Here is a 19,348-nt window from a genome sequence, read left to right on the forward strand (position 1 = left end):
ACCGCTGCCCGAACGGCCCCTCCTGACCGAGGAGTTAAGTCAGATAGAGGTTAAAAGAGAAGATGTTTCAGACCTCATTGATAAATTAAAGATCAATAAGTCACCGGGCCCTGATGGCATACACCCAAGGGTTATTAAGGAATTGAAGAATGAAGTTGCAGATCTCTTGACTAAGGTATGCAACTTGTCCCTCAAAACGGCCACAGTACCAGAAGATTGGAGGATAGCAAATGTCACGCCTATTTTTAAAAAGGGAAAGAGGGGGGACCCGGGAAACTATAGGCCGGTCAGCCTAACATCTATACCGGGTAAGATGGTGGAATGCCTCATCAAAGATAGGATCTCAAAACACATAGACGAACAGGCCTTGCTGAGGGAGAGTCAGCATGGTTTCTGTAAGGGTAAGTCTTGCCTCACCAACCTTATAGAATTCTTTGAAAAGGTCAACAGGCATGTGGATGCGGGAGAACCCGTGGACATTATATATCTGGACTTTCAGAAGGCGTTTGACACGGTCCCTCACCAAAGGCTACTGAAAAAAACTCCACAGTCAGGGAATTAGAGGACAGGTCCTCTCGTGGATTGAGAACTGGTTGGAGGCCAGGAAGCAGAGAGTGGGTGTCAATGGGCAATTTTCACAATGGAGAGAGGTGAAAAGCGGTGTGCCCCAAGGATCTGTCCTGGGACCCGTGCTTTTCAACCTCTTCATAAATGACCTGGAGACAGGGTTGAGCAGTGAAGTGGCTAAGTTTGCAGACGACACCAAACTTTTCCGAGTGGTAAAGACCAGAAGTGATTGTGAGGAGCTCCAGAAGGATCTCTCCAGACTGGCAGAATGGGCAGCAAAATGGCAGATGCGCTTCAATGTCAGTAAGTGTAAAGTCATGCACATTGGGGCAAAAAATCAAAACTTTAGATATAGGCTGATGGGTTCTGAGCTGTCTGTGACAGATCAGGAGAGAGATCTTGGGGTGGTGGTGGACAGGTCGATGAAAGTGTCGACCCAATGTGCGGCAGCAGTGAAGAAGGCCAATTCTATGCTTGGGATCATTAGGAAGGGTATTGAGAACAAAAAGGTTAGTATTATAATGCCGTTGTACAAATCGATGGTAAGGCCACACCTGGAGTATTGTGTCCAGTTCTGGTCGCCGCATCTCAAAAAAGACATAGTGGAAATGGAAAAGGTGCAAAAGAGAGCGATTAAGATGATTACGGGGCTGGGGCACCTTCCTTATGAGGAAAGGCTACGGCGTTTGGGCCTCTTCAGCCTAGAAAAGAGACGCTTGAGGGGGGACATGATTGAGACATACAAAATTATGCAGGGGATGGACAGAGTGGATAGGGAGATGCTCTTTACACTCTCACATAATACCAGAACCAGGGGACATCCACTAAAATTGAGTGTTGGGCGGGTTAGGACAGACAAAAGAAAATATTTCTTTACTCAGCGCGTGGTCGGTCTGTGGAATTCCTTGCCACAGGATGTGGTGCTGGCGTCTAGCCTAGACGCCTTTAAAAGGGGATTGGATGAGTTTCTGGAGGAAAAATCCATTATGGGGTACAAGCCATGATGTGTATGCGCAACCTCCTGATTTTAGGAATGGGTTAAGTCAGAATGCCAGATGTAGGGGAGAGCACCAGGATGAGGTCTCTTGTTATCTGGTGTGCTCCCTGGGGCATTTGGTGGGCCGCTGTGAGATACAGGAAGCTGGACTAGATGGGCCTATGGCCTGATCCAGTGGGGCTGTTCTTATGTTCTTATGTTCTTAATAATTTAATTAACACCCTGTAGAAACAATCTGAATTCCTTTCAACGTTTCTTAAGACCAAAGGCTGCTTCACACAACTGCAAAAGTGTGGACCTATAGACCTATAGTCAATTCATTTTAGCAAACATAATTTTTTACATGTACACATGAGACCTTTTACATGTTCATGTTAGAAATGTTAAGTACAAAGAGGCCTTCCTGTTAAGCAAAGGTTGCTTATTTTAATCCACCAATTATGGCTTCAGATTGCTTTAATTATCATTTCAAATGCAAGACCCTTCCTTTATACTTACAAATATCTCTCATATTCCAGACTGGAAGATGCTCATTTTCTAAATAATTTATAGAAACAATCTGTTTTATGCTTTATTCATACTCTTTAAATAACTTAAGATCTGTTTACATTAAATAGCTATGTTCTTAAAGCTTTTCATGTTTCAATGCTTTCCAAGTTTTCAATTTCATTGACAACAAATTGGGTTTGCCCATACTGTATTTCGGTAACACTGTGTTCTGGCTTTCATTATAATTCTTCAGATGCTAGTCTTCCTCACATAAGACTTTTTAAATGTTATATTCCAAAATGTTCTATTTTCAACTTAGAACATATACTCCATCCTTGAAAATATAAAAAGTGTCTGCGTAAAGCTATTTCATCTCCTTCTTAATACTCAAACAATTTAAACTAAGTCCCTCCTGGCAATTCATGTACGAAAATGTCCATTTTAATCAACACTCTCAGAGGTATATTTTTATTTCTATTCTAGTGCTTCTATTAAAAACAATTTTAGGCAACAGTGTTTCAAATATGTCGAAAGAAATGACTAAAAAATCAGGAAACACAGGTGCAAATTATATCTGAATTTCTTCAAAGATGCCGCCATGTAGCTGAGGAATTTTCAGCATGTGATACAAAAAGCACTTTTGTGGGAACCAGAGATGCTTGTCAAGACTGAAAGAATTTTCAGGAAAACCCTGACTACATAGCAGAGTGCCCTAGAGGCTCGGATGCGAGAAAGTAAACCAAAACAGTGCCAAAATGAGCCAAACGCCAACATATAATTATGCTTGAATGTAAAAAATTTTGGACAGACTATTTAAATCTATTACAACATATTCTTAAAACTATTTTTTCTGTTTTGTTGAAAGAAAATTTGGGAGCAAAATCTTCAACAGTTCTCCATTTTAAGCAGCAATTAACTGACAGGCAGCAACTCCAAGTCTCCAAAATGTTTTTTAGATAAAATATGAGATTAAAATGGGATCCTTAGGTTCACTAGCTGTTGATTTGTGCCAACAATGATTTTGCATATTTATTTTAACAGATCAGCAATAATCACTAATTTAGGATGTACTTTTCTTGTTTACCAAGTTGCTTGCCCTAGCATAGTTTCATAATCTGAGGCAAACCTGGCAGCCCAACATTCTTTTGAACTCAAATCTTTACCTTGTTACCAACAATGTATGTAACTTCCCCGTGTATGTATTGTAACGCCTCTGTAGCAAACATGTACATATAAGTTCAAAAGATAATGTACATGATTATTTTTGTCCTTCTTTGGTATATCTTGACAGGAAGTGTGTCCTAACAAAATGGATCAGCTTGGTCTCTGTGAAAAATGTACTAGTAAGGGTCGCTATGAAGCACAACGCTCCCACGGCAATGTGAATTAATCTTGCCATCCAACCTTTATCACAGCACAGGAATACCTACAAAGAAAGCATACAAGTTTCTATGTTAATGTTAACATTCTGATGCAGAGGCAAAATGAATCCAACATTTCTATTTACAGTAACACTAATACTCTTCTTACTAAACTATATTTTTGCAAAGTATCCCTACAACCATAGGGATGGTTGTACAACAACTTTGCCAAGGCCAAAACACTCAGAGATAGTGTCACAAAATAACAATACTGCATGATCTGATCTTGGATAATAAAAATTTAGTTTGAAAGGAAAAAGAAACAACACTCACCTCTGAAATGCCAGTGGCCACTCCACTGATGACGAAGACAAGAATCAGCAAGGGTGAAACGAGCAGGCCTTTTAGAGGTCTGTGAGGGCTCTCTTCAAAATATCTGTAGATGTAGTGGATGCTGTGTGCTATTCGGATCCCCATGTTGAAACAGTTTGCAAGGATAAATCCTATGCTGCCTTTCCAATAGGTCAGAAAATACGACATACACAAAAATATGAAGGACAAAGCTAGCATGACAAAATTGTACCTAAGAAGAAAATAACATCAAGAGGGAAAAGATATAGTGTCAGTTTGCATCCATTACTACTAAAAGACTTACAATTTACTTTCTGAGATAGGCAGTGGAGGAGGAGAAACAGGCATTATTTTTGGATAGCTTGTGCAGCAAACCTATGCCTAGTTATGTATGCGCCCATCAAACTGGTTTCAAGGGACCATCAATATGTGTTAACCAGTCACACAACTGAAGCAGTGACCATTATGGAAGAACAAGATGAAGTTTGACACCCTTGTACTAGACCATTCTGGCTCTCTAACAGCACGGTCCTTTACTAACAGCACTTTCCTTTGCCTGTCTGCTCAAAAGTAAGCCTCACTGAGTTCATTTGGATGTACGCCCAGGCAAGTGTGTATAGGAGTGCAGCTAACAATGTAATCCTATATATGGTTTCTCAGAAACAAGTTCTATTATATTCAGTGGGGCTTACTCCCATGTAAATTCTAAAACGGCAATCCTATGCACCCTTATCTGGAATGAAGTCCTGTTGGAAACCATGGGTCTTATTTCTTTAGAGGCACAGGATTGTGCAGCAACTAATGGAATTATTTCATAGGGCAGCAAGTCTGTAACAAACATGTCTTTAATTGTTATAGAACTCAGCATGTCCTCAGAATTCAAATTTCGCCTCCATGAGCTGCAGGCAAGCTATTAGTACAGATGGCAACAGGCAACTAGTATCATTATATGAGGTTAATAATGCTGATTTATTCTACAGGGTTCTTGCTCAATCCTATCCTCAAGAAATGCCAGTATATATCCATGTACGCCAATGCAACAATAGCCCTGGCAGTCCACCCACCAAAGGATGTGCCACAGACAGTGGAGCAACTTTGGAAAAACACCATGCCAGAGTACAGCAATCGTTGCTCAGATGCCCCTGCAACTCTGACAGCAGAGAGGTCAAAATAGGGATTGGGGTGTGACATGGGAGGGATGAGGAGGAATCAACACACACCATATCTTAACCTCTCCACCAGACAATGGACATGGCATATAAACATTATGCCAATAATAGAGCTGGCATAAGTAGTGTAGAGAGAAATAAGATTGGGTTAAGAGTTTGGAGAAGTGGTTAAAGTGCTAGAAGCACTTTATCTAAGGAGCTGGGGTAAAGCAAGATAAGGGAAGTGGCTGAACACAGCTGTGAACCATCTAGCAGTTACAAGATTGGAAGCACTTTTTTGGGTGGTCCCAGGTGGCAATCAAGCTCTCTTTTTCTATCTAGTCATCGGAGATGTACATGCCAGATACCTCGTGCACAATGTTGTAAGAGGTATACAAGGAAAATGTTTGGTGGCCTCTCTCTCTCTCTCCTTCCTTTTGCCTCCTGGAATGCTGACATTCAGGCTCTATATCATGAGATGAAAAGGGAGCCTGAATTTTTTTTTTGAACTCTGCATTTATTTAGCCTGCAAGCTCACGCCGTAGAATTCTTTTTAATAGTTAAGTAGATAAAGTGATAGACTTTTTATGTTTTATTGCTTTGTTTTATTGCCTTGTATGTTTTATTTTGAGAGCATTTGTTCTCCTTATGCAATTTTATTATTCTAAATAAACCCCTTTTTAAAAAGAGTTTTGATTTGCCTGGGTGAATCTAAGGGTATACTAAACCTACATTCAGAAGTCTTACACAAGATTCGGTTAGTTTGGGAAATGAAAGTGATTGTTTAAAGGTGTATTGGCTCTTTTGCCTGGGGCCACAATTAAGGGAGTGCAGATTGGGATGCTGTGCTGTGACTGTTAACACTAAGAATGTTGGAAATAGTTCTGCCCCCAGCTCCTCAAACTGGGCTACTTAAAAGCATAGAGAAGCTAACCCAGACACAGCTACCATTACAGGTAGGTAGGAGTAGCCCCATATAAGGAATGATGGGGAAAAGAAAACCAGCAGAAAATTGCATCTGAATAGCATTGAGCTGTTCCTTAGATATGGCATGCCAACTGCTTTGAGCACTTGGGAAATACTGTAAATTCTGCGCCATACCGTCAGCTGCCCTTCTGCTCAAGTAATGGGGGTTGCGCACAAGAAGTAATAGCACCAGGATCTTGCCCACAGAAATCCAAACAGAAACACAACTTTTCACATGATGTTACACAGTAAACCAGCGGTTCCCAAACTTTTTCAACTAGCAGCTCCCATGACTTGCTGGGTAATTGGTCACAGTTCCCCATTAGTACTACAATCCTATACATTGTACAGGGCAGCAGGTTTCTGCAAGGATTCCACAGCTCCCCGGCTGGTTTTTGTGGCTCAACGGGAGCCATGGCTCACAGTATGGGAACCACTGCATTAAACTGTCAGTACTTCATTGTTTGCGCAGCTCCTTATGCAACTGTATGCAAAACAGCACCCTTAGGAGTACTTTCTAATCTCGGAATTAAATAAATTTTTAGTTAAATGGCCACAAAACTTTGGTCTGCAAATGGAAAGCTAATAAAAATTCTTGAGAGCATTATGTATCAGTGAAATTATACATATGCCAGCTAGAGCAGCTGGTCTTAAAATAACACTGATTATGCTGAATAGAAGTATTTGAGTCTTAAGTGATTGTCTGTCAATATTTATTTTTCTGCTATGCAGACCGTGGCTTAAAAGTATATATTTGTGTCTCAATAATCAAAATATTTACAAATATTGTATTCCCCCCAAACATACATTTAATTTATTGGAATGTTTTACTAGGGCACATACAAAACCCATATTTTACCCAGATTTCCTTCAAAAGAGTTCATCTCTCTATGTGATTCGCAATCATACGGTGTCAAGACAGCTTCATTAGTTCATAAAGATATATATCTACTGGAACTGTGAGCTAATAAGTAATTCATGAAAAGAAGGATTAATTCAATATTATACACTTAGATTTGGAGGTTGCAAATGAGCATCTTCAAGGATGCTGTCTTCCACCAGAGAATATCTTTGCTGGTTTTGTAGTTTCCAATTAATCACATCTGACAAATCCACAACCTTAAAGGTGTGTTACATTTGACTAAAAGCAAATTAATATAATACAGTGAAAAAGCCTTTCTCTCAATTGCAAAGTGACAGCAGCTGGCTGGCAGAGTACACTGTGCTAAATATGTAGTTCAAAGCCTCAAAGCAGCATGGAGTTTTAACACTTGCTTTCAGCAGTGGACCATTTCTATAAAGGCAAGTTAGGACCAGAATGTTCATCTCAGTCTATGTAGCTGCTGCGGATACTGTAGCATAAGTTGTGATTTGTGTCAACACCCTTTGTGCATTAGAACTTCCAAACTATTACAAGAGTGAAACAAGGGCACTGAAGAAGAGGCCCGTGGGGCCTACTAAAAGGTTTCAGCATGTTACATTTTTGTATAATGCACCACACCAAGGCTACAATGGAGAGCCAACCATCCCTGGCAGCTGGCGGTGTGCTAGCTGTGGGACTGGGTTCAGGTCACTGCTACAGCATTAGCATACCAGCCAGGCCTCTAAGCTGTCACTGGGACCATATGTCCAACCCTATGAGCTGTTGCTCCTTCTTCAGACATGTGCTGTATTTTAAAAGCCAATCCACACATTGAAATTACTGCATTTTAACTAATCAAAGCATTAGCATTATTGTGAGGAGTGTATACATTAAGGGAGGCAGGGCCTCTGAGAAGACTTTTATCAGGGGGTACAAAGTTTCTTCTGGGCCCCTTCCCAAAGAAGGAAGGGGTGAAACAGAATGGGGAAAGGATGGTGATGGGTAGTGACAGAACAGGGGCAGGGAGAGGGCAAAACACAGTAGAGGGAGGGTGGCAACAACCAGAATAGTCTTGGAGCCCAGGTCTACCAGTCTTCCCAAGAGCTCAGGTCCACCTGCCTGCCCAGTGTTGGCAGCTAGATACAGTAATACAGAAAACCAAACACACTCCTGCGTCTCTTTAAAATCTTTCAAATATAGAAAATCATTACAGGAGATTAGTATCATTGTACTTAGGCTCACACTAGAATGGAAAGTGTCCTGTGTACACCAAAACCGACTTCTGTAGCAGCTGCAGTCCCGCAGCTGTGTCGCTGAGCTCCTATACACTCCTTCATGATAAATGGATCAACAAGCCAAATAGCTACTGTAGCAGGTCAGATTCCTCCCAGATGTGACACCGTTAAGGAATGTATGCATTCCTGGGCCTTGTGTCTTTGGTTTGTGGCAGTATTCGCCGCCACATGCTCATGGTAATGCACCCAGCAACCCATGTGGGCAGTGAGTCTGGTGAGATAGAAAAGTGTCAGATCCCAGGAAATTTCTGGGCCCCCTCCTTTGGCTCCTTGGCCTCCTTTCTGATCCTGGGCCCGGGTACAAATTACCCCCTTTACCCCCCACTCCAAGGCCCTGAAGGGAGGACCTGTACATTATGGAGATCTTTGGAGGGCACAATATCTGCCTATGTACTTTGGGGTTGCTAGTGATAGAGGCCAGGTCAGCCAGTGTCAGGGTGGTGGGTCAATTTTGCTCCTTCTTCAACATGGTTCCCAAAAGTGGCTCTTGAATGAAAGGTAGCAGCTACATTTTCACTGCTTTTATATACATTTCTAATACGTGTTTTATGAAAATATAACTAAATTATTTATACCATTCTCCTCAATATCCACCAGAACCTGGCATTTTAACGTCTCCTTTTTATTGCATTTTCTTTTCTTCCTGCAAGGAAACTTGCACTTTTTTATACATCTTTTAAAAATAAACCTATGTCTGAAACCTTAGTATTCATTTTATTATCAAGACTCATAATCATAGGTGCATATAGTTATGATTCATTTTTTAATCAGTTCTTTATTCCTATTGAAGTCTCTCATACAAAAATTTCAGAACGCATTATTTTAAATCTCATTTTCTATGACAATGAACAAGCCCGAGTTAGCAGTAACAATCATAAACCCACCCTTCCTTTACATAAGAGCTGGAGAGTCTAGACAGAAAAGACAATTATCTATGAAGTGCAAGAAACTGAGAGAATAAGCATTCAATTTAGTCAGAAATACCTGTCACAGTCTTAGAATTGCAATGTGTAAAATGCAAAAGGGAATTAAAAATGAGCTTCAGAATAACAGTATTCCAATTATGAAGGTGCATACATTATCAACAGATGCATGCACTAATTAAAACTCCCAATACTGAAAATTGTTAATGTTTACAATGAAACCACTATCCGCAGTATTCCAAGCAAGAACTTGCGCGTGCAATTCTCTCACAGTGAACTGAGTTGCTTCATGCTGAAGGAGAACAAATATCCTGCCAGAACAGGCATCAACTAGCAAGCATACATTTGCCAGGACATCAAACAGATGAACTATCAAGAAATTTGAAAGTGGCTTTATCCAGCTTGGGTCTAGAGGTGATCAAGTTCAACCCAATCCTTTGGTATATAAGAAACATTGGGTTTGACTGAAAGATCAGGCCACACCTGGAGTATTACGTCCAGTTCTGGTCGCCACATCTCAAAAAAGACATAGTGGAAATGGAAAAGGTGCAAAAGAGAGAGACTAAGATGATTACTGGGCTGGGGCACCTTCCTTATGAGGAAAGGATATAGCGTTTGGGCCTCTTCAGCCTAGAAAAGAGGCGCCTGAGGGGGGACATGATTGAAACATACAAAATTATGCAGGGGATGAACAGAGTGGATAGGGAGATGCTCTTTACCCTCTCATATAATACCAGAACCAGGGGACACCCACTAAAATTGAGTGTTGGGAGAGTTAGAACAGACAAAAGAAAATATTTCTTTACTCAGCGTGTGGTTGGTCTGTGGAACTCCTTGCCCCAGGATGTGGTGATGGTGTCTGGCCTGGACGCCTTTAAAAGGGGATTGGACAAGTTTCTGGAGGAAAAATCCATTACGAGTTACAAGCCATGATGTGTATGTGCAACCTCCTGATTTTAGAAATGGGCTATGTCAGAATGCCAGATGCAAGGGAGGGCACCAGGATGCAGGTCTCTTGTTATCTGGTGTGCTCCCTGGGGCATTTGCTGGGCCGCTGTGGGATACAGGAAGCTGCACTAGATGGGCCTATGGCCTGATCTAGTGGGGCTGTTCTTATGTTAAGATGTGTGATTAAACTTCATGCATACAGCCTGTGAACTCCTAACCCCTACTTCAGCCTCTGATGCCTCCCAAAAAGCCACACATAAGGGATAGGGGACCCACCAGAAGTCATATGATGCAGAAAGGTCAGCACAACAACCTTGTGCAAGTACAAGTGCTTCCATCTGCACTTGTGGAATCCAAACCACAGTGTACTGTAACTAATTCACACACCATCATCTTGTGGGACCCTTTCCATTGGTGACTCAGTGCTCGGATACCTCAGGTTATTGCAAGCATATGAACAGGTTCACTTCAGACTTAATGGGAAACCACAATCTCTGGAATGAGAACTGGAAAGCACATTCCTCCCTTGCCACTCCTTTTACTATAAAGAAGATTCAAAGCTTTCATCCTTAGTTTTAACTACATTACATACAACTTGGGGAACTGTGGTTTAGTTCAAACCACAGTTTCATAAAACAAACAAGGACCCAATGATGCACCTGGGGGGTCAAGGGGGCAAATGCCTTGGAGCACTACCTGGCAGGGGGAACCACTGAGACCACCTACCCCGCTGCTCCCCTTTTTTTTAAACTTAAGGCCTCTTTAAAGGGCCTTAGAGGGCCTTCAGACTGCCATGGAGGATGCAGAAGTGACTTCTTTAGACCTTCCAGAGGCCTCAGAATACCTACTGGGGGCCGGGAGGCTGCACGTGGCCTCTCTGCCTTCAGAAGGTTGAAAAACGTCACTTCCGAAAAACCAAAAGTGACGTTTTTCGACCTGGGGGGGGGCAGCATTTGCAACCTGGTACTGAGTGGCAAAGGGGCCAGGATTGCAACTGCAAGGACCAAACTGTGTTTTTAGATCCTAATTTTACCTAACTGTGGTCTGAATAAACTACAATAAACTGTGTGTGTGTGTGTGTGTGTGTGTGTGTGTGTGTGTTGCTTCCCTAACAATTGGTGAACATCAGAGTTCAAACTTGGGGAACTAATAACTCAGCAGTTCAAGGGCTGCAAACAACCATGTGTACTACTACACCAGACATCAGTGTGTATTACTCACAGACACGACTACATTTTTTTAGTCATGCCACCTTTATTATTATGAGGGAAGTGCCAATAGAAACCGGATCATATAACGTTACAGTAACATGGAAAAAAATTCAAAAACCAAAGCAGAGTCATACCTTTATTAGGACCAACCAAAATATAACACAACAGTGGGCAAATAACTATTGCTTTGCATCAGGAATTATTTTGTGGTATTTCAGTTGATCCTAATAACCTTCCTCCAGATTTCTTTGTCCAACTAGCCCAACAGAGCTACCTTTGATTTTGTATGTTTTGGCAATAACAGAGAGAATAAATTACAGTTTCATTTGTATTGACTTTTTAAACCCACCTGTCCACTTCTTCTTTACACATTGAAGCAAACGTAAAACATTCTGTTACTCCGTTAAGAGCAAGCAGCAAGACATAGAAACTGTAGCAACGCAGGAGACTCGGACCTGAAAAACATATTGCAAGAAGGAGATTGATAAAGTGAAACCGCTCATTATTAATTTTTGTACTCTAAAGCAAATAAAAGTATTGTTAGTAAAATTATAATACCACCACCACTCTGACTGTCAAGTTGCAGCCTAAGCCATTCAGAAAAATATTCCTTCTGATTCCTGAATAGTAAGACACAGTATATTGCACCATCTCATTTTAGAGCTTTCCCCAGTATGATAACCAGATGATTAGCCGTTCATATGTGGGTTAGAAGATAATGTCTGTGTCATAACAGGAGAAAACAGGATTTGTAAAATGCATGCCAGGCTTAAAACTTAAATAAATCTACTATGCTTACAATATTACTCTCCAAAGAGATTACTGCTTTATATTTTAGGCTGAACAGTTACCAGTAATCCCACTTTTCAGCCTGAGAAAGCCACAGAGAAAACTTTATGGTAAAAGTAAAAAGACTGTTCAGCACCAAAGGCCATCAAAACCTATCATAAGCCAGATGGCTGCAGCTAATCTGCGTATAATTAACAGAATTTATACACCATTTTCATGAACATGGCAGATGCCAAAGTACAGCTGATCTACACATTGCACTTATTCAGAAATTTATCTCAAATGAAAATAAGGAGTCAGTTCTTAACAAAATCTTGATAAATGGATCAAGAACATATGACACTGCCTTATATTGATTCAGACCAATGATCCATCTAACAGGCTAGGGGTCTCCAGAGTTTTAGGCAAAGGTCTTTCCCAACCTAACTCTAGGCAATCCTTTAAGAGAAGATACTTGGGATCAAACTTTGGGCCTTTTGGATGCAAAACATCCATGTGTTTTATCATTGAGCTTTAGCTTCTTCCCTTCACTTAAAAAACAAGAAAGCTGAGGAGACATAGTGCACAGGCTTCTGCAGTCTTGCTAAAGTCTGATCAATTAAGCTTAGTCCAGTAGTTCCCAAACTTTTTAGCACCAGGACCCACTTTTTTAAATGACATTCTATCAGACCCACCTAACTTTACCAGATTTTTAAAAAAGGAGAGCTACAAATAAATAATATTTATTTATTAGTAATAATAATCAGACAAAAGACTCTCAAAATTTATCTCCCTATATTTACACATGCTTGCAAGCTTACACAAGCTTATCCTCCCTAAACTGCAGGAGCTGAGCTCTCTGCAGGATAAACAGTAGCTACAGTATCAGATTTTTTGAACAGCCTCAGGGCTTGAGACAAGGGCAGCCCAAGCCTGAGTTGCCCGGGGCCACTGGATCCTGCGCGCCTTGGACAAACTTTTGTCCCCTTCTCCCGGGTAAGGTAAGCAGCCCCACAATGGGGCTACTCACTTTACTACTGACCAAAAGGCAGTAAATGACATGATCTGACATATAATGTCAGATGATATGAGTGAGACAATAGGTCATTTTCTCTTGGCATATGAGATAACCACTACAGTACCATCAAAACAACACAACCCAAGGCCAAAGCTATATCATGAACTAAAGACATATACATAGATTATTAGGAATTCAACATTAATTCCTACATTAACTCAACATTAAAATGGCAACACTGACAACTTGGGTCTAATTAAATCTGTCATATCTACCACCAAGAATACTGCACATGGGGGAGGCTAGTCCCACTGGTAAGCTAAAAGTCTCTTTGGAAAGCAGAGATGCCAAAGGTTTGCCAAAAAAAAAAAAAATAGCAGAAGGGCAACTCTGAAACCAGAAAGTGCTTATACATAGCTTTTAGTTTACAAATTGGCCCAGATAAGAAGAAACTCTGATAAAGAGCAGGAGGACAAAGTTATAGATGCTGCCACAGACTGAGCAGCCCACTGAAGAAATTTCTCAACATGAGTGTGAGAGGACATGTATGCCAGCATATATGCACCAGTGGAGAAATAATGTATGCTAACAGAGGGGGAAAAAGGGAAGGACACTTTTAACTCCTCCATTACTTTTACTTACTATTTGGACACTTTTCACCTTCCTTTCTCCCTCCCTCTACACATCCTCTGATGCCGGAAAGATAGCTGCACTGCTAGGACACAAGTTCTGATGGTTGCAGTGGTCCTCAGATTATTGTGGCTTCCAATTGTTGGCATGTTTTACAACCACAAGGCTTAATGTTCAACCCAGAAAGCCAGAGATAACGAAGGGAGAACACAGGAACAAACATCTCAGCTGAACTTGTAGGACATGCACAAAATGAACAGATGAACAAATATGTCCCTTAGCTTTTCTTTTCCACTTCTTCTGTATTTTCAGATATGAAAAGAAATCTGAGGCAGCTTTCCAAAAATAATCTACTGTGCATGAACGTACTCTTCAGAAATAAACCATTCATTTGACATTACCTGATCCTGAACTGAGCATTGAACCGCCATAAAGATCGAGCAGCAGCTGGGAATAGGCATAACCAAAAACTGTAATGGTCAGGCCAACCAGAAGCATTAGTTTCAACAGTGATTCTAATACAGCTGCCGCCATGGAGATATCATCCTAAGAGGGAAACACATTCAGTTAACATATACAACAAAACAACAAACCCAGGTTTGCTATTGAATTAAATGCAGAATAATTAGATTTTACAATGCACTATTTTTACATCACTAGTTCCAGGCAAATTATAATAATTAACATGGACCAGACTATGTCTAGAACTATAAATATTCTAATAGCAGCCACATGTCCATGCAAATGTGCTAAAAGTTCTAGACAGAACTTAATTAGCCTGTGTCAATTCCAGCATTAAGGAAAAGACAAAAATGTTCAAAAATCTGCTACAGCAAACATGTCAACAGAACTAGTTTCTAATGCAGCAGAGGAAAGCAAAAACATTCAGTGCACCTGGTTTACAATCTCTTGCTGTGCAATATATGGATATATCATGGTAACTCCAGTAAAAATATGCACACTGCTAATGTTATTCACACACTCTTAAGAGCCTAGCCTTAAGGGCCCAATCCTAAACATATTTACTCAAAGCCCAATGATTTACGCAAGCTCGATGATTTCAATTAAATCTACTTCAAATGCATACTTAAAATTGCAGCCCAAGTTCCATTTTAAAGCAATAAACTCCAGTATAATTTTAGTGAGTGAGATGAACCTAATTACATATATATCTTTATATGTTTTAGGGCCAAAGTTATTTAATTATTATCTACATGTCATCTTTAATAATGATTCCACAATGAATTTTACACACTCTCCTTTCCCCAAATTATCTTTTAAAGTCCTTCTGGAGCACGAGATAGCTACAGTGCCAAGATTTATGTTCTTTATCCTTTACTTTAAAAGCATATATCTGTACTACTGCATAATTGAACCAAATGTACCTGTTTCTGCAACTTGACATCCTTTCCTCGTTCCAGAACCTTAGCAAAGTAAACATAAAAACTCTCCTCTACTGGCAAAAATATAAATCTAGCCGTCAGAGAACCAAGGTTATTCACTATATCATAGACACCTTTATAAACAAACAGAAAAACTTAGTTAAGTACTCTCATTGTTGCTTAAACACTTTTAAAGTTAAATGTACAGTAGCAAAAGTGTGTGAGAGAGCACTTAACAATACAGGTACAACCTTGTTATACACAAATTTTTTATACACAGATTTGACTCAACACAGATGGTCACTGCAATGAGAAGGAATGTGCTGATCCTTGGAGAAGGGGAAAAATGCACCCCTTTAAAATGCTTTTCTTACTGTTGTAGAGATTTTTATCTCAATAAGATGAGAAGGGCCCTTTAAATTAAAGGAAAACAGTCCTTTACAACAGTTAGAGAGAGGGCAGCTGACCAGCCATCAATCATTCTCTCTTCAACCCCCTCCCTTCCCCCTGAACACTGAAAGAAAGATAATCCTTTCTAAGGGCCTGGAGAGAGACTGATTGTTGGATTGTCATCTTAATGATAGAGTCATCTTAATGACTCTATCTTAACATCACAAAGGTCAGCAAGGCAGTTTTTAAATCAAAGGGACTTTGTTTTTTAAATTGATTTGCAATTTTTGCTATTCACTGGGAACATAATGAGACTCAACCTGTACAGTGAAGTATATCAGCATCTCTAAGCAAAACAACTTTTTTCCATATAATATAAACTGTGTAATACAATTACAAGATCTACAAAATATGCCAATTTTATACAATTTTATTGTATTTTTTATACAGAAAAATACAATAAAAACCAACTATGAATTAAAATGAGCAGGTAATGATCAAACACTTCTTATACAGAACTGTCCTGGTATCCACAGGGATGTGTTCTTGGACCCCCCCTGGATACCAGAAGCCGCAGATACAGGGATTCCCTGTGCGACCTCCCCCTCGAGTGTCAATTTAGTAATTTAAAAGCTTACTGCACAATATTTTCCTTCCTTAAACTGAGCACTGTAAACCTATAGGCTTGCACTGTTTTCCAAGTTGCCTCCGGGCAGTCAGAACACTTAAAAAAAAAACTCAACAGGAAATGCTCCTGATGACCTTCTTTGAGTTTTTTCAAGTGTTCCTGCAGCCAGAACACCTGAAAAAAAACTTGAAGGAAGCTGACAGATAGCGCTAACACTAACAGTAAGCAGTCAATTACTAAATGTGCACATGAAGGGGTACGCAACAGGGTTTCCAATATCTGTGGATAAGTGAAATCATGGATATGGGATCCATGGATACAGGGCTCCCATGTACCACACATTTAACATATGCAACAGCAAAAAAAAAAAAATCAGTTCAAAAGCAGAAGCTAAAAACATATCTCTAGTCCAATTCAAGAATTAAACAAAAACCACTGTCACTTGACATTTGTGCAATTGCCATCCATCTATAGAGAAACCTACTGAAACAGGTGCCTCTTCCCTTCTTTATGAATTCAGATGACTGCCAAATGTGTAGCTGCTGCTTAAAGCTGTTCTACACCATAGCATCACCAATGGTGAGCCAAGTGTTATCTCTACACATGATCCTGCACCAGAAAAAAGATAGCCTAGAAATACTCACCTGACTCCACTACGGAGACCTACAGATGTCTGGCTCCCTATACAATACAAGTTGTCATGGATTGTATTTTTATAAGTGCCAGTCACATGAGTCTTCCACTTCCACATTAGATTATCCAACTGAATAGGACTTTGAAATATCTTCCCATTTTTTCCCTACATCCACTTCTCTCCCTTTGCATCTCTTTAGATTGTGAATATTCAGAACTTGCCTGAGGGGTTTTTCTTACCTCTGTGTCAAACTCAATGCACACAGATGTCGCTAAACAGATCAATCATTTTATGATTTTTTTTTCCCCATAACCACATTCAACAAGACCCACTGCCAGTGGTTTGACTTACTATAAGGTAGCTTCATATGTATGTGGCCTGCAATACACACTGAGGGCTAATTCGGGAAATGAGACCACACTGTTAATGTTTTTGCCATGCATCAAAACAGAAATTGTACGAATAGTACAAATGAATTTATAGTAAAAACAATAATAAAGATACCTTTTTCAATGTTTCATAATCTTATAGCCAACAGCTTAGTTGACATTATGAAGTAGTCCCAAGCAGCCCCTCAAAGTTACCCACACAGTGTATCACCAAAATTCTACATTCATATGGATAGCCTTTAAATTCGTACAACCATCATGTATTTAAAACAAAAATGATACTCTTAGGCTGCTTTGAAAATAATTTTATATGCAGCCATTTTGAAGCTCAAGGACAGCTAAGATCAAGTAAACTCTATCAAGGTCATGCTTACCCTGATCTCCAAAATTTAACACATTCAGGAATGTCATCACATATCTCTCACCTGTAAAATTAACACTTAACATTAATATTTATTTTCCTTACCATTATATTTGAAGGTGTCTTTACCATAAGAAACAAACTTTTTTATGTATAAGGTATTGTGTGTTTATTATTGTTGCCTTCCAGTTGTCTTAAGGTCCAATCCTGAACAGTGTGTGCTGGTTTACCATTGGTGCGCACTGTCGCAAATGTGCCGTAAGGCACATTTGCAGGCCCTACCACTGGGTGAGCTCCGGCGGTAGCCCAGCACTGGTTGACGCTGGGCTACCGCCAGGCAGCCACCAAAGTTCCACCACTTAGTGGCCACACGAACTGCTGAGCAGCAAGTAAATGGAGGCATGGGGGGAGGCAGGGAGGAGGCGTTCCGGGAAATAGAGGGGCAGGTGAAAGGTGGGGAGGAGGCATGCATGGGGGAAGGGAGCAGAGAGGGAGGGATGTGGGACATGTGGAGCGAAGCCGCCCTACATGGAGGCTCTTGATTCACCATCGACCTATGGGTTGGCAGTTAATCAAGTAGCCCCACTGTGGGGCTACTCTCTTTACCCAGGGAAAGGGGACAAAAGGAGGAGGAGAAGGCAGCTGCCCAGAGTGTGCAGGATGCGGCAGTGGCAGCTATTTTTGGCACCGCTGCAGCCCCACACCCTGGGCAGCTTAGGGTTGGGCTGTTAGTGAATGAATGAATGAAACTTCAAAACTATTATCCTGACACGCCAGTTCCAGCCATTTCTATTCAGCACAGTTATCTACAGTGGTGCCTCACAAAACTAATGCCTCGCACACCGAAAAACTCGCAAGACAAAAGCATTTTTGCAATTTTTTCTGGTGACTCGCAAGACGAATGTTTCTATGCTGTGCTTCGCAAGACGAATTTTTCTATGGCCGTGCTTCGCAAGATGAATTTTTAAAATTAAAAAGTTGAAGTTTTGTGCTTGAAATTTTTGAAATCCTCGTACAGTATGTATGCCTTTAAAGAGCACTTAATAAACACTTTGTAAACCAAATTTGACTTTGTTCTGACTTTTTTTGCCCATAGGAACGCATTAATTCAATTTCAATGCATTCATATGGGAAACCGCGCTTCGCAAGATGAAATTTTCGCAATACGAAATGACTTGCGGAACGAATTAATTTCATCTTGCGAGGCACCACTGTATATGCTTATTCGTTACTAAATAAAACAGCAAAGGAAGTAGTAAGATTTATGGTAAATGAAATGAATAATACACTGGCTTTTAGACTACAGGGTCTGATGCTATAGTACTAGTACTTTTGGAGTGATCTGAGTACTTACTAGATGACATTTGAGAAAAGTGTGCAAGAGAAAAATAGCAGCCCTCTTAGGGCCCAGAGACGATGCAGCTGTGCCAATAGGTTGTGCACGGCATCCTACGGTAGGGGGGCAGTCTCAGAGGCCTCTTCAAGGTAAGGGAATGTTTGGTCCCTTACCTCGGGCTGCATTGCAGTTGCACCAGCACTGGGACATTGGATAGGATTGGGCCCTTAGACCCAGTTGGTCCATTCTTATTTAACAATTTCTGGTCAGGTTCCAGGACTATTCCAAGGGACGACTCAACATCAAATTTGACTTTGTTTTGATATAATACAAATGACAATAAAAAATATACTTTCAGTTTTCAAGTGACAATAGTACCAATTCAAGACCATGTAAATAAGAGATGTGCTGTATTCTAGGAATACCATGCAAACATTTTAACCTTATCACAGATTTCTAATTTTTAGTGTAATGAATATTATATGATTCAAAACGGATCCCAAAACATATATTTATATTCTTTGTATGTATATAAACATAATTAAGTATATGGATTGTATTAATTTATTCTCAGAGTAAGAATTACTATATATTAATTCATGTTCAGATTAAATTCATAAATAATTGCACTTTAAAAGTGCATTCTTAAAACACTCCAAAATAATTTCAAATGGTAAATATATGCTAGTTATTA

General features: G+C 40.2%; 1 protein-coding gene across 2 annotated transcripts in view; it reads right to left on the bottom strand.

Annotated features, from left to right (window-relative positions):
* Positions 1 to 2,122: 2,122 nt before the first annotated feature.
* The window catches only part of RFT1 (RFT1 homolog), a 42,056-nt gene continuing 24,830 nt past the window's right edge, over positions 2,123 to 19,348 (bottom strand). For both annotated transcript variants that reach the window (XM_066616062.1, XM_066616063.1), the window contains 6 exons: positions 17,332 to 17,382; positions 14,920 to 15,050; positions 13,936 to 14,080; positions 11,468 to 11,573; positions 3,748 to 3,997; positions 2,123 to 3,479 (listed from right to left, as the gene is read on the bottom strand). In XM_066616062.1, the coding sequence (XP_066472159.1) occupies positions 3,312 to 3,479; positions 3,748 to 3,997; positions 11,468 to 11,573; positions 13,936 to 14,080; positions 14,920 to 15,050; positions 17,332 to 17,382 (851 nt within the window). In that variant the 3' untranslated portion in view covers positions 2,123 to 3,311. The remainder of the gene's footprint in view (positions 3,480 to 3,747; positions 3,998 to 11,467; positions 11,574 to 13,935; positions 14,081 to 14,919; positions 15,051 to 17,331; positions 17,383 to 19,348) is intronic.

This window comes from Tiliqua scincoides, chromosome 2 (assembly GCF_035046505.1).
Source record: "Tiliqua scincoides isolate rTilSci1 chromosome 2, rTilSci1.hap2, whole genome shotgun sequence".
In the NCBI taxonomy this organism is placed as follows: Eukaryota; Metazoa; Chordata; class Lepidosauria; order Squamata; family Scincidae; genus Tiliqua; species Tiliqua scincoides.